Source organism: Filicampus tigris, chromosome 13 (genome assembly GCF_054856515.1).
Source record: "Filicampus tigris isolate MCC_2025a chromosome 13, RoL_Ftig_1.0, whole genome shotgun sequence".
Classification (NCBI taxonomy): domain Eukaryota; kingdom Metazoa; phylum Chordata; class Actinopteri; order Syngnathiformes; family Syngnathidae; genus Filicampus; species Filicampus tigris.
This window is the reverse complement of record NC_141229.1, coordinates 14,888,543-14,905,288: the sequence shown is the minus strand read 5'-3', so window position 1 is coordinate 14,905,288 and position 16,746 is coordinate 14,888,543. Positions and strand designations below refer to the sequence as shown.

At 40.7% G+C, this 16,746-nt stretch overlaps 1 protein-coding gene across 9 annotated transcripts in view; it reads left to right on the top strand.

Moving 5' to 3' along the window:
• The first annotated feature begins 8,237 nt into the window (after window positions 1–8,237).
• Window positions 8,238–16,746, top strand: part of myt1lb (myelin transcription factor 1-like, b) — a 131,332-nt gene continuing 122,823 nt past the window's right edge. For 7 of the 9 annotated variants that reach the window (XM_086049252.1, XM_086049251.1, XM_086049255.1 and 4 more), the window contains exon 1: window positions 8,641–9,134. Coding sequence is in view for 1 of the 9 variants with exons in the window: in XM_086049249.1 (XP_085905375.1) it covers window positions 8,588–8,607 (20 nt within the window). In the remaining 8 variants the exon portion in view is untranslated. Of the gene's footprint in view, window positions 8,608–8,640; window positions 9,135–16,746 lie in introns of those variants that run through there. The other 2 variants (XM_086049249.1, XM_086049247.1) reach the window with 1 other exon arrangement.

The following is a 16,746-nucleotide window of genomic DNA, read 5'->3' as shown; positions in this document are numbered from 1 at the left end:
TTTATCTGTCCCACAGAAGGTCATATGCCATGGATTTGGGGTGAGGGGGACGGGGAGTGAGAGAGGTGTGTGAAATGATGCAAGGTTTTACTTTTAGGAATAAAGTGTACATGATCATAGGGAAGTGTGCATGTGTGTGTGTGTGTGCGTGTGTTTGACTGTCTGTCGGAGCGTGTGCCTGCATAATCCATCGACATGTAATGTTTATGTATGTCCTCTTGTTTATACTCATGCCGTGCCTTTGTTCTCATTTGGATGCTTCTGAATTTGCATAAGCATGTTTGTGTGTGGGTACCACTTTTATGAATGCTTGCAGCAAATTTAAAAGTGAATGCATTGACTTCTTCTATACTGTGCATGTCTATTGTCATTATATAAAAATATATTTTGGGAAAAAAATAGCCCACTTTATATGGCTAATGCCGAATAAAAAATAAAATACATTAAATGCTGTTGCTGACGGTGTAGTGGTCCACTCACCTGGCTTCCACTAAGGCACTATAGGTTCCATTCCCACTCAGTAGCAGTGTGAATGTGAGTGTGAATGATTGCTGCCTGCATTGTTGCCCTTTGATTGACTGCCCAGCAGTCCATGGTGTAGTCTGCCTTTTGCTTCAGCAGGAGTTGGCTCCAGCTCCCTGCGACCCTGAACAGGATAAGCGCTATGGACAGATGGGTGACTATATCCAGTCTTTACGTAAAAGTGCATAATTAAAACACATACTTGACTAATAATTAATATAATGTCCTTATAAAAACAACACCTGACATAGCCCAATTCACATTTGCAGCAGGGGGTCAGATTTTTCAATATATATATATATATATATATATATATATATATATATATATATATATATATATATATATATATGTGTGTAAAATCTGTAAATATCTGGGGCTCTTGAGTTTCAGCACCCCCTAAAAATGGGCTAGGTATGTCTATGGAGGGCAGTGTACATGCTTTCACTAATAACTGCAGAAGTTCCTCTTGGTGTAATATGTGTGTCAATGAGATTGTCACATTGGCAGAAAAGTCTCAATTTAGTTAGGTAATGTTTCATAAGGAATTCAGTGTTTTAAGTAGATTATATAAAGTAGGTGTCATTAAGTTAAACAGAGCAACAAAGGTACAGTATATCCCAAAAAGGATCCATGAAATATATGTATTGTCATTTACAGTCAGTCTGATTTCCATTAACCTTTAATTGAACACCATGTACAATTATTTTGCCATTGACTTATTTAACTAAATGTTCATTGGCAGTTTCAATTTGTGTGAATACTACCTCCAATTTCACTAAGTATGGGATCCAATGAGTATTTTACTCAGAATTGGATTGAAAAGGAAGTTGGTGGTATCAAATCACTATTGCTTGTACAATGTATCTTCCAAGTGATTATCTCACTAGAAATAACAAGGAGTGTTGGTGAGCAAATGTCACTGTCATGTAAATACCAGATAAGAGGTAGTCTAGCTTCTTCTACTTCTTCTTCTTCCCTGTGGCGCCTTACTGCCCATCACGGGTCAGTCCGTGTACTGTTACAAACTTCTGGCTTTAGGGTCGAGACTCTTGATTGTCGATAGAGATGTCGTTAAGTGGGTGGTGTGCTGCAATATTTTCCTCTGGATTCTTTTTTCAGCCCACGCAGTGAGTCTATTGTTCACTCCTATTTTAAGTTACTAGAGGCTAGTTGGTAACTTTTTTTTGACATTTTGGAGTTGGTAGAGACTGTGCAGTGGGTCTATAATTGCATGTTTCTACACCCTGTCAGAATATTACAGAAATGGAGTTCAGTAAACTTCCACCAAGTGTATGAAAACAGACTCATGTGCTGACTCGATAGCAATAGATTAAGTGTAGGACTTTTGGTGCAAACACGTTTATTTTAAATAGTTATCATAGATATTCATTGCTTAATGAATTTAATTTCCAATTTATGGTGTGGTCTTCTAAATTAACATCATTGGTAATTTCCCAAATATTTTTTTATGTTTCTGTATTGGTTAAAGCATGCCCTGCTTGAAGCCCTTTAACCCAAATAATAATTTGAATGCTAAGACTTGGGTGCTATTTTATTATTGTTATTAGATTTACGGTTTAAACAAACATTATATATGTGCCCTGCGACTGACTGGCGACCAGTTCGGGGTGTAGTCTGCCTTCGCCCATTGACGGCTGGGATAGGCTCCAGCAACTCCCCGCGACCCTATATAGGATAAGCGGTTTGGAAGATGACATGACATGACATGACAAAAACATTATATATATATATATATATATATATATATATATATATATACTTTTTTACAAAAATGTGTAATTAGGATGTCAAACTGCAATTATTTTACTTTTAATCCTGAACAGATAAAATGTTTTAGTTGAATGTAGTTTTTTGTTAAAATGGTTAAAGAGTCACGTGAGCCGTCTTATTTTGAGTACAAAATGTTAATTGCTCATTTCTCTTAATTCCTGATAAACATTTGAGAGCTCAGTGAAATGAAAGAGTCAGCATTAAAGCATTTCATGATACTGGATGGTCTTTGAGACAAATAGGTAGTGATGGTCTAATAAATGTGACCTGCCACAGTACAGTCACAGTGATCTATATTTCAGAAATGAAGTTTTGGCATTATCAAAAAGAGAAAGATATCAGCTTTCCAATGATATATCAACCATTGCGCTTGCTTCGCTACCGCCATGTGAACGATGGTTAGCTGGGCTGCCCCAGCGTGCTGTCGTCTTTCTGTGATTATTATTCATTATGCCAATCTTATCAAACAGCAATAGACCATTTAGAGGCTCTCTATATAATAACTCTAACATAGCAACTGGTGCTATGCTAGAGTCTATTGCAGTTAGTTATGGAGAATCCTGAAGATTCCCAGCCTAATTTTAGCTCATAATGATGTAGAATTATAAAAATGAGCAAAAATGAATCATCTTTATCAGAGCTGGGCATTTTACAAAAAAATTGCGGTCCGTTTATCATCTTCCGCCTACAGCCGGGGTACCCAAATGACGTCGTTTATCTGCCATTTTGTCCGACCTATTCGTAATCGTCTATAGGCAGGTCGGACTATCATTTTAAATGGTCTTCCGTTAGTGTTTCCGACTACCAACTTTGAGAAAGAAAAAAGAATACCTCCCGTGGGTTACTGACAAGTTTGACAAATGAGAGCATGTTAGCATAGCAACATAATTCCAACGTTTTCTGAAAGCAGAGAAGTGGAGAGAGAAGTGAAGCTTTCTGTCGATATGGGGGTGGGGGTCGAAAAGAGATGATTACATAGACAGGTAAAAATAGGCTTCCGACTATGCTTAGTCTGACTGTTTTTTTATCGCCGCCAAAATGGGTGTCCGTCATAGGCGGATAGGCGGACTGATCCGTCACAGGCAGTATACCCAACTCTGGTCTTTATACGAATGCCAGTATGTTGGGGATTTTGACTTTGTTGACTTCTTTGACTTCACATGTGAGTACCTCTCACATGTGACTTTTGAACACTTCGCTATGTTTTATTTCATGAAAAATTAATTTTTTTAAATGAAATGAAAGAATTTATCCAACTGAACCTTTATTTCCTCACATGTCAAAATCTACCTGATGGTAGGTTACAGATTTGCTAAGCACTGTATTTACAAGTGGCCCCTTCTTGACATTGTATGTCACAACGGTTAAAACAGTGATGACTGAGGCCACGAAGAGCTTTTTATCAGCCAGATTTAGATCACACGAAGGGACGTGGTTTCCTCCTGGGCAGGTCCTCACAATGGCAGTATCCAATGAATGCATGCATTTTTGTAGGTGTGTGCGTGTGCATGTTTGTGTGTGTGCATGTTTGTGTGTGTTTGTCAGTCAAGTCTCATTGCTTTGTTGCATTCTAAAGCCACAGTCTTGAACACACTCGCAAGTGTGCGCGCACACACACACTCATAACACACCGAAGCAAACCATAATGTAAGGTTAAAGCTTGTTATTCCTCCTCTGTCTTACTCCCAATGCACCAGCAATGCAGTCTCTCCTCCCTTAAGGTTTCACTCTTCCTGCTCTCCCTTTTCTCCCAGCAGCTCGTCTCCCTCAGTCCCACTGAACAACAAGTCTTCACCTTCTCCCACGCTATCATCTTGAGTCCCACATTGCACTTTCTCCTCCTCCTTTCCCTCCCTGCTCTCTCCTGCAACTTGCTTTTTACTCTGCAACATCCACATCTCTAACCTCAATAACATTTCGCTTCCTCCATCCCCCTGCAGCTATATTGTCCTTCATTTTCGGTATACTCTCGGAACAGTCTGCACCATACATACATGAACTGTACAAAAGTGGTTTCATTGTGAAAGACATAAAGGTTGCCTCAGTTACGGCCCAAAAAATTGTGAAAAAAGAACACTTCAAGCCAATTACATTTAGGGTTCCTATTTTCATAGATCTGTGTCTTGACGCAAATGCCAGCGTATCCTAATTTTGGTATCAATTTGTCAATTTGGCAGACTGGTCTCTGCCAAGTTGTGTTCCAGCGTAGGGAGAGTATGTCCTTGGAGATGTGCCCGGCAGAGGGACAATTTGGTGGCGGAAAGTTGGTCTAAACCTATGCCCCCTCAGACCACACCTTCATACTGGCGTAGGTGGTCCAACACAATTTTGGTGAATGTGATCAGGACACAGGCAGACAGATTGTGAGCTCTGTCGACGTGTGTGGAGGTCAGATGTATTTTGTTTTAAACAACAGGAATCAAAACCTTCCAGTATGTTGAGACTCGAATGTGCGACTAGCGCACCCCATTGAAAGGAAAGCAGCAGCAACTTTGATTGGCCATGACTGAAGTCGGCTGTGACCACTGACACAGCGGCGCAGCCATACCTCTCGCAGATCCGCTGACTGCCTGTCTACAAAATTACCAACAATGGGTCTTAGGACAGTCACGAGCGTAGAGCCCTTCGTGTTACAATAATGCTCTACTAAAAATGAGGTGCTACAATAGCAAGGTAACGATTGACCACTCGTAAGGTACATCTTCTGTCCCTGATTGTTTTTCCTCAAGAGAAGGCTGATGTTTTTTCACAGATCATATTTATCATGTACATAATACCATAAAGTCATTATGATTGTTATAATAAATAGGATCAAAGTGTTGTTGTTGTTTTTAAATCAAACAAACTCCCCCTGAAATTACAATTGGCCATGCAATGTTTGTATTTATTGCATTCAAGTACAATGAGAGCTCAAACTTTGCAGTTTTACTTTCTTTTCGAATTTGAACTTTGTTTTGGCTAGTTTAATATAAATGAACATTTATCTAGGAATGTTAATTTCAGTAATTTATTTGAGTAAATTGAACTTACAGATTTTACACTCAAATACTGTATATCATGGGTTAAGTGACTTGAAAAATGAAAATAACGCGAAAACAAAAATGAGTAAAAAGTTACTCATTTGTTGACCAAAAGCTTTCCACAGAGTGTTAATGAGCAGCCTTAAAGTGCTATCTCATCAAGATATGGTGGTGGAGGTCTTTTTCAATGTAATGCCAGAATGATGTTCAGCGCCAGGAATTGTCAGTTAGCTTTTTCTCAGACACCTGCATTCACCTTTTGATTCCACATATTGCGGATCTCTAGTTATTGTGATTTTGTAGCAGGTACAGTCCATCCTGTTGCATGCTTTTTAATCTAGACTTTAGCGTACAATTTCTATTAAGCAACAGTACAGTTAAAATAGTTTTTCATCATTTCAAATTAAGTTATTCATCTGCATCACACCATCAAACTGTGATTCTAAAGGGGAAGTCAACCCAAACATAATTTTTTCAAGTATATTTTTCTATGCAAGCCCATTAGTTGAAACAAGGCATTCTGATAAATATTGCGTTTGTGGAATAAGAGTTAATCCACTCGTTTTCAGTCTCTCTGGGGGCGGCCGTTTTGTCACTTCTGTCGACTGAAAATGACATCACAACTACTCAGGGCTCAGGTAACGACCAATCACGGCTGACCTAGTTTCTGAAGCTGAGCCGTGATTGGTCCTGAAGCACACAATCAAGAGCACTTTAATATCTATACTGGCATCTCTCTGATGGCTCCCAATGAATTGTAACATTTTGTTTCAAATGTTATTGTTTGCTGTCCGACCCATCCTACCTTTATGACCTTTTCCACCAACACTGTGTCTGACGTCTGCCGACAGATCACTTCTTGTCATCCTAAGCGCAAACTCAGGGGAGACAGAGCTTTCGCTGACATAATAGACTAGCCACACCGTGCTTGCGTTTAAATCTCGTTTGTTCTCCTTGGCGTTCTCAGACCATGTACAAGAGTTGGCAGTTTGTGGTTTAATTTTGTGGTTGTGGCAGTGTTTTATGTCTCGCTTATGTTTATGTTATTTAGGCTGTATTCAACCCATTTATTGACGTACAGAACTTTAACTGTGTTTTTTTTTTTTTAATGCACTTTATAAATAAATTTGATTGGGACTGCATAGGACATTATGACGCACAACATGCAATTCACAATTTAGATACATGATTACTGATTAGATGGAACTCATTACACTGTGTACTGAGCAGGTGTACCTAATGAAGAGTCCACAGAGTATAGGATAATTAATGAATTTTTTAATTCGCGGCCATGGCACCACTTTTGTGTATTGGTTTAACAATGAATTAATTGTGCTGAATTGGCATTAACATAGCCAAATAAGAAGTGGAATTTACTAATACAGTATCGGATGCCCAGAGGGTGTCTGTGTCCCAACCCACCAGAGTAGTTATCATGTCTTCCTCAACAGCCTGGCAGCATTGTTGCAAATAGCTGTTTGTTTTTGTTCTGATCAAAAAAGCAACCCCATCCCCCCTAAAAAAAAAAAAAAAAAATTGTGGCATGCCATTTCTTTTGATTTCTACCATGAGGAAGATTGAACGAGTGTGCCGGGTATAAATTTATGGAGCAGAGCGTCATTGAATGTGACTCCAACATTACAACATGAACATGAATTTATTTGAAATTGTTATTTTGGTGTACATTTTACAAAGCATAAGCCCACATACTGTACGTTTCCCCAATAAGCAGCTGCTGCTGCAGAGACTCCCCCTGCAGTGCAGGCAAATGAATGAATTAGCACCTCTTGTCCACTTAGAAATGAACCAAATTTGTAATCTAATTATGATGGTAACTCACAGATTAAATTATCCATGTCTGCACGTGTGGCCAAATAAAGAAATCATAATGTTATGAACCATCACAATTGCTCATGGAATATATATTTATTGTGATTTGTCAGCAGGATAGGTTCCAGATCACCAGAACCCCTAGTGAGGATAAGTGGTATGAAGGGATTAAAAAAAATAAATAAATAAATAACATGTCTCAAGGTTAAACTGTCAGCCTCTTAAAAACTTTTTTAATTGTGCACACAGTTATCATAAAACACACACTTTTAACATCACTTTTCCCCAAATGTCTGTCACACAAACCCAGGACCTCGCGAAGTGAGGCAAACATGCTAATCACTTGGCTGCGCTGTTTTCATTAAAAAACAAAAGAATAAAATACTCTAATAATAAATGACATGACATGGTATGGCAAAATGCTGCTTATCAAATACCTTTCTTCTAATCTGCCAAAGTTCTTCTTCTCTTAACCCCCCTCGTTGTGAACGATCGCAGGTTTTGAAATAAGTCTCACTAAAATGCGACCAAAAGCAAAACACGTGCCGATGCAGTGATGTGTGACGGAAATTTGAACTTGGACGTTTTCCACAACCGCAGTGGTGTATTTTCCCAGGAAATGATTATACTTGTACTGTTTCACCTTGCGTGCTCTTTATTCAAGCTACCAAGAATGAGGAAGAAGCTTTACTTATAAGCAAGCAAGCATCCATTTTAAATGTAGCCATGCCAGAAAAAGAATACTACACTAGTGTATGAGAGCCCCTTTAAGGACACACCAGTGGATCAAATCCACTGCACATATTTTCGCATGAGCCCGCCCCCCCATCATCTCTTGTCTGCCGCTCTCGCCCTCCCTCCATCGCTTCCCCGGGCCCGTGGGAAGAGCAGACTCTGGGAGCAGACAGTCTGCAGCCCTAAATATATGTAGAAGAGGGAGAAGGGGAAGGGAGGGCACATTAGCAGGCAGAGGAGCAAGGGAGAGCGAATGAAGGGATGGAAGGAAGGAGGGAGGGAGAACATACTGAGTGTTGGAGGACATACATTGCACAGTGTACAGAGAGAGCCACATCCACTCAACAAGGAGGGAGAGGGAAGCAAAGCAGAGAGGGAGCATTTGGGGTTTCAACTCACATCCCTCCTCCTCCTCAGAGATAACACATGCTCACACACACCCCGACTCTCTCTCTCTCTCTCTCTCTCCCTGACACACATGCATAGACACACACACACACACACACACACACACACCGGCACACACGTACACAGGCAGAATTGCTTTAGGGTATACCAGTCGGCTTTGGCAATCCTTCCCTTTGTTGTTTCAGCTATTGGTTAGTCTCGGCAGCAGCGTGGCGTGTGCCTCTATCGTTGGGGAGGGTGTTTGTGTTTGTGGAGTCTACGAGGCAGTGTATGAAAGGATGCAGCTAACAGGAGCCGGGTAAGTCTGCTCCTTCCTTCCTTCCTTCCTTCCTTTCCTGCCTTTCTTCACGCTCGCTTCCCTCCACCGCCTGTGCACACTGGCTATGTGAAACTCTCATCTCTCTCTTCCTCAGCCTCTTTCTCAGTCTGCTTGACACCGTCTCCTCCCAACTGTGCTCTCTCCATCCCCGCTTCCCTTGCCCGCCTTCCTCGACTCGCTCACTCTCTCGCTCTCCCTCTCTCCAGGCTGTGCCTCATTGGTGTGTCCTGATTCCCTTTTTCCATTAGGCGCCGGGCCCATTGGTCGCCCGCCTTCCAACCATTATCTCCACTCGTCCACCCCTCTGTCATCCTGTCTCCCTCCACTCTGCCTCCTCGCGTTCCCAGTCATCTCCGAAGTCGTAAAAAAGATGAGTTTGCGTGCGATGCGGGAGCAGAAGTTTGCACTGAGCGCGTTCAATGAATTGGGGGAGAAGTAAAGGGAAGGCTGTCAGAAAGAAGAGGAAGCACATTTTGGAGAAAAGTTTAAAGGGAAGACTGCGGCTGGTAGGTAACATGCACATGCTCGTGCTGTCTTCTCGTCAGAATAAGCAATAGTTGGAAAATGTCAAGTAATGTTGTCATTTCTGAGAGAGAGCAACATATGTTGGTGTGTTGGTGTACTATTAATTGCACTGTTGGATGGTTCTTATGATAATCAGTTCATGTGTTCCCTCACTAGCTTGTTGACTTGAAAATGATCTGAATCACAAAGATGTAAACGTATAAAGACAATACACATTTAAAAGTTTGTTTTCAAAGTTTTGTCTATCTACAGCGGGTGAGTGACCAACTCCACGCAAATGCTCGGCGTTATTTACAAATTACATTCTGCAGGATTAGTTTTGTTTCCATGCTTTGATAGAATGTGTTCAAAGGGTTATTTTATTGTCAACTGAATTCTGAGTGGGCGCAACGACATTGTTAGATGTTCGGCTGGATTGCCAGCAAAGGAAACTCAAGACGTATAGGCAAACTCCATAAAAACAGGAGAATGCATACAGAGCTTTTCTACACAAGACAATACAGATTTTGTAGTGGGACTTTGGTGTTTATGTGCGTGTCATAATCTTGTGTATTCACAGCAAAAAGTCAAATGTGCAGCAACATGTTTTCTTCTGTAAAGATAAACAAAGTGAGCTGTTTATGTTTTCTCACCCTCGCCCGCAAACTGTTCGAATGCAACCTAATGGAGAGGTGTAATTGCGTTCATAAAATGTGATGAATCGTATATACAAATTGTACATAAGTCTAGCAGTATTACCACAATATGAATGTTGATTCATTCAAATGTCAACTAATTAACGGGATGCAAAACAGTATGCGTGTCACGCTCTTTCAAAAGAAAAAGTAAAATTCTGTCTTTTTGTCCTTGCTCCATGCACAGTCACCATGCGGGGACAGCTGACTTGGCATAAAGTGAGACCATGTTCTTAGGGGTCTTCCTCCTCTGGTAATGTCTTGCTTGTTAAGAGGAGACCGGTGTTGTCGTGTGGAGAATGTGTGCTTGTGGAGCACCACCACACTGCCTGATGTGCTTTGCGGCCGACAGGAAGACAGGCCACTGTGATTACATTAGAGAGGGAAATCACGCTACCCTGCTTGTACTGAGAGCAACATTACAGGGGGACCCCCAGCCCCCCACCGCCCCCAGCCTTCTGTGTGTGTGCGTGTGCATGTGTGTGTATGAGTCTCACTCAGGCCACTCACTAGCACAACTGGTCTGGTCAGAGCTGCAATATATATCACTTTCCATACAGTTCCACTTTGGACCTTGATACTCTAATTAAACATCCGTATTGAAATTCAATTTGATGGTAAGACAGAAGGAAGACAGACAATCAAGTTAAATGAGTGAGTCTTTACTCCAGCCTTGTGAGGTAGAAAGTCCACTATAATGAATTGCAAAAAGCCTGTCACCGGGATCCCCTGCGTGCAAACAATAGCGGGTGCGAGTTATTGTTGGTGTAGATGTCACATGCGTTCATTAGCCTCTGATTGATGTCCGCATGTATACGATATTTATAAAAAAAAATAAAAAATTCAACCTTTAGTTGACCTTTAGAGTTTCGGCCATTGAAAATGGACTATTTTGGAAACTCTTCAGTGTTCAACATGTCAACTGAACTTTATTTAGTTTGTTGTTATTAATGTTTTTGTAGTATTCAAGAGTATTGGCAGCCTGCAAATGTAGTTTGCATATTGTAGCGTTCGCCTCTGTGTTGCAAACAATGCATTGTCTCAGATCTATTTTAAATATAATCTTTACATTCAACAATTTCTATGTGGTTGACATTTGTTTCACGTTTCTCCATTGTTGTCTTCCCCAGTCACTAAAAGTATAGATAGAGACGTATGCAGAAATTGTGACCAATGTTTTTGACCGTATGTTCTATTTCTAATTGATAGTTAAAAAAGCATTGCATATTTGTTGCTGTATTCGTAAGTCACGTTGATGGAAGAGGAATGTATCAGAGGAGTTATTGCTATACTTGCACATATCTGTAAATGTATACATTTGCAGTTAGTTGGACTGATCAAAAAGTACATCTTCAATACAAAGCATCCATTATTTTTCACTGTTAAAAAAATGGTTGTGAAATGTACAATGAAACGCTGTAAATTTTAGGACACAAACACTGAAACAGTGTTAAACTGACAGTAATATTCTTTGTACGCAACCATTCACAAAGTACAAATTGTAAAGTAGAAATACATACAGGTAGCTGTAGTATAGGCATTGTAGAGCTGCACTAGGAAAAGCAATACAATGCAGTTAAATTGCCAAATTACAGTGTCAGAAGAATATTATCATACCATCTACAATCAGGCTTTCATGAAATAAACAAGTTACATTCCCCCAAATAATGCTTTACTTTATCATTTGAGTTTATATATTCTTTATCAATTGCTATTAGTTAATGTTTCTCAGTTCTGGGTATGTGTATGTGAAGACTGAAGAGATTGTTGTATCTTTTCCCAGTCATTGTGCTTCTTAGGTATGACATGAATGAATGCGATATCAGTTGCCAGGCAGTTTCCGCCAAATTCAATATGCAAAATGGCATATTGATCATTCTGATTGGCTGTTAACTAGCGAACCAGTGAACGCGACAAGAAAAGAAGTGACAGAAGCAAGCTAACTTCAAAGGCTAAATCAAATTGAGCTAAACTTTGCTCTTCACTTAGATTTGGTCTTGCTTGTCCTGTGACTGTGTTGGGCAAGGTTGGCACGTGTGCATTTTATTTAATGAAAATCTGGCTGTGAATGGTATGATAAACAATGACTTCTCAGTCATGTTTACCGCAGGGCAAGGATGACGTGACACCATTGTGAAAGTGAGTGATTGAACAAAACAGCAGTTTAATTTCTCCATGTACAACTTAACAGTGCCACCATGCTTCAGAAGGGTGGCCTGTCTGTAAATCCACTGCAACTGTAGACATTTTACCCCTTGTAGACAGGTTAACGTACAATAAGTCACAACAGCATATAAAACTTACTGAAATGTTGAACTTAATTAGCAGCATATTCTTGTTAATTCAGCAGAAAATTGGTGTTCATTGTGGGTCTATTTCTAAGTCGATTGAACTAACTCATGCACAGTCTAACGAGGTTCCATAAAAGACGTGCACCAAAAATGATCCATTTACAAAAAAATAAATGTTAAGTATGTTGTTTTTTGCAGTTGTGTTTGTATTATTATTACCTTTCGTAAGACATAATTTAGGTAAAAATAACCTTTATGAGGTTGTGGCCAATGAGTGCATGTCTGCGTATTTGCAGGGCGTCAAATCTGCATGCTACATGAACATGAATCCTTGTGAAACTTTGAGAAGATACCTGGGGAATCAACTTGCTCTTCCAGTCTTCTCAATGACGTGGTTCGGCAAGGGCAGAGCTGGGATTGATCCATCTGAGCAGACACAATGTCAATACTGATGTCTGCTCAGTGTGAGATGTGGCTGCTCTCGTGTCCTTCACCGAAATCTCCCTGCAACCTTTGATATATAGCAGCCATTAATTAAGCCACCTTCATCAGTGAACTCTATTTACTGCTCGCCTTCCTAAGAACCAACATTAAATAACGATAAGAATTACATTTAAGCATCAAAGAACTACAAACAGACCGCTTTGCCCTTGTTTTTAAAAATTTCACTTAGCTGAAATGTTCTCCTTCACAAAACCAAACTATTTTTATATTTTATTTTTATATCTGTTCAATGAGATGTGACTGGATTTACATTCATCTGAATGACAAAAGTCCGACATGCTGCCGTCTACAAATTGTACAGTTTGGTGATATTCCAAACTAGCGTTGTTTGTTTGGCCTTTTTGAGGAGGAACACTATGTGCTGCCCTGGAGCAATTTTAGGTTGTAGCGATGAAATTACATCCAGTATGAGGTAAAAATTAAAATAAAGGTTTAATCTGGGGATTATCTCTGCATCTGCCTGTTATTTGCATCTAACATTGGCAGCCAGGCTGGAATCTTGATGTGGGTATCCCTCCTGAGATAGCATGGGAGTCCACCACGCGCACACACCTCCGTGACTCTCCTCGGGGAAAACATGATCTATCTCCTGGCGGGCAGGCCAATTAAAAACCAATCAGGCTGCATGAAGTGCGCTGGTAATGGGAAAGCCACAGTGGTGGAAGTGGGGCTGATAAATGGACACTTTCACCTTGTGGCATAACAGCCTCCCACCAGCATCCATCAACCTCAGGGACAAGGCTCTCCTACACGCCACTCGCAGCCACTGTGCAATATACTGTACGCTCACTGACCACAACATCAGGGACAACTGCAAGATCTAATGCAAAAAAAAAATAAATAAATAAAAAAAACGTTTCAAGGCAATAATCTTCAATCTTTAATGACATTGTCAAAGATAATTAATTTGTATGCTCTTGTGGTGTAAAACTGCACTACATCATACTGATTGTAATATTTTGATAATGGCAATTGCTTTTGCTCAAATGCATTTTACTTTTTACTTCTTTTTTTTTTTTTTTTTAATATGAGCGTGGGAAATTATTATATAGAGCAGCTGTACGCTACACATAGTGCAACCTGAAAAAAATGTTGGATCAACAAAAGTGGAGAAAAATATATTATGTTTTGTATCTGTTTTTTGTTGTCTAACCATATATTGTTTGGATTAGCAACATACACTCAGTAGATGGCAATGAACGGCCAGGGCAACATAGCAGCTTGTCATGACAATGCAAAAGTCCATATAAACAAACCTAACTTAATAACACTAATCAAAACATGCGGTACAATGATGATAGGAAGCCAAACTTTTCCGATATTTAGTGATGGGGGCGTGGAAGTGGGGCTTCCATTGTGAACCAAACACCCCCCAAAAAAAACAAATAACCGCCTCTAACAGCAGCAAACAATTTGTGGAGCACCGTGGTTTTGAGCATCCTATCACCGTCTATTTAATTCGATGAATGCAAGGTGTTGTCAACTGGACTGTACCATTTGCATTCTGGGGTTAGGCCAACATGCCCATTGCAAGTGAAATAAAAAAAAGATCAAATAAATCTCTCTAGATGCATTTGAATTCAGATGATTCATCCCCAGTGGCAAAGCGCTCTGTCTGCTGCTGATAATTACATGCTAATGTTGGATGCGTCGAGTTGTTTGGTGCAAACTTGACATGTGTACTATTTAAGGCGTCCTTGCCAAATACGAGTGGAAACACAGTTTTTGTATCTTTGCCCCCCGGTGCCAATGTAAGGCAGCTGAAAAGAAAACTATTAAGGAGCGTATGAGGGGATTCATTCCATTTCAGAAGCTGCTGTGACCTACTTCACACAGCCAGGCAGCTGTAAATAAGGATTTTCATAACCTGGTTTAGCCTTTTTCCCATCGGAAACACAACCGCGGCTTGAAGATTGCTGTAAAGAGCACCGGAGTCGCTGTTTTGAGTGTCGCTATGATATCATCAAAGCGCTGACCTCGAGACTGCGTGAGTTGTTTTCAGGCCATTACATTTACTTTTTATTTTAGAACGAACAGAAGCTTGCTGATTCAAGCCGTGATAGAAAAGGAAGACGCTCAATCCGGCAGTTCAATTTCTGTAGCACTGTTTTCTGTCGTTCTCCTTTCAATTCATACAATTCAAGAGGGTAACAGATGAGATCCTAGCAAACCCAACCTGAATGTATAAGAAACACAGGACGAACAAAATATGAACGGCATCGTACTATTCACCCAAAACTGGTTGGATCTCTGCTTGGCCAGTCAACTGCTGTGATATTGGCAAATGATTACTAAACAGACATCCATTATTCAACATGGCAATTGGAGAGGTCACAATCTCCTTATTTATGCTTGCTCCATAAATCTGATTTGTCACTTTTGATTGCTCTCGCCGTCATGTCGGCAATATTGGGTGAATATTACAATGTTTGATGGGTAATTGACGATGGCATGCGACAGCGGTCAAGACGAATGGACACTCCTCGGGAGCAGTCAGGGGAAAGGGGTTTATACTGGAGGTGAGTCAGACGAGACGACAGATAAGTGATGATCGGGACACCGTAAAGGGGAGGAAAATACTGACAATTGTAATGACTGACTTTTTCTCTTTTCTACTATGGTTTCACGACCTCAAAATTGTTTCATTGTATGCTTTAACGGAAAATTCTCTTGAGCTCATGTTTGCATATAAATTTGAGCCAAATCCTTTTGAAGAAGGGAGAGAAATGCATGCGAAAGAATAGACTCCAGAATGTGTATTGACTAAAAGGGACACTGGAGTGTGCCGTATTTGTTTCAGTCACCACTCAGAGTGGTTATTGTTATAGACAATGGAATAAATGATTCTTATGATCACATTGTTATTGCCACGGACAATGAAACAGACGATTTGAATGAACGTATTATCCTCTCGGTCTCCTGTCTTGGCTGCTGTGACATTTTCTGTACAAACCTAAAACGTTTGTGAATAAATGAACATTGAAATAAAAGCAGTGGGTGTAGGCGCTTTGGTCAAGCAAGAGCCCGTAAGGGTGTGTGTCTTATTTGTGTCTGTGTGTGAGGCCTATATGACAGCACTGGGAGGAGGCAGCCAGGCAGACATGATGTGCTCTGAGCCGCAGCGTCTCTGTGAGGGTGGCCTGACCTCTGCCTTCAGCTCCGCTTCACAGGACAGCAGCAAATGAGAGGTGTCATTGCATGACAGCAGCACAGTCCCTCTTTAGGACTGACGGCTCCCGCAACACACACATGCGCAAGCATGGAGTCCAATGTGCAAATGGGCCGGCACATATGTACACAAGCATGCATGTCGAGGTGAACACTTGCCTCGGTTGGCACCTAGTTAGGGATACGACAGACATGTAAATATCGACAGACACACTACACTTTGGCCGGCCGAAGCTATTCTAGATCTGTATTTTGTCAGGAATATACAGTACTGTGCGGTTCTGTTTGAGGAAAATTGATCTGAATTGAGTTTGGAACATATTAGAGCTTAAGTCTTGCTTTGACAAGCTCCAGTCAGGCACGCAATGGATTGTGTCTGACAACAATCTGAGCATACTCTCTATTTGATTTGGTTCCCTCTTACTAGTCTTTTGAAATATGTTTTAGTCGCAATAGTGTCTCTTTCAGTTGTGTGCACAAGTCATTCATGTGTGTTTGGTACTTTTAGAGTAACACCAGACACAGTGGCATTGGATTTAAAGGATACATAATGCAACAGTAGATGCACTATTGCACTAATGATAGTATGGCGAAACATATTCTTATATATGTCTGCGTCATTACTGCAGATGCTGCACCAATCCGCCTGTCGATCTTCATTCTTCTCTCACTGACCGTCCCCTTGAACTCCTCCTCCACTTGGGGCATGATCTCACTCTTTTCCGACTGAGGATCATGGTCTCAGATTTGGAGGTGCTGATTCTCATCCGGACCGCTCCACACTTGGCTATGAACTGCTCTGGCGAGTGTTGAAGATCACAATTGGATAAATCACGTCTGCAAAAAGCAGAGATGTAATACTGAGCCCACCACACCGGACCCCATCAACACATTGGCTGTGCCTATGAGAAAGCGAAGCCTCGGCAGAGTCCAAACCCTACTGGAAAAAAATCCAA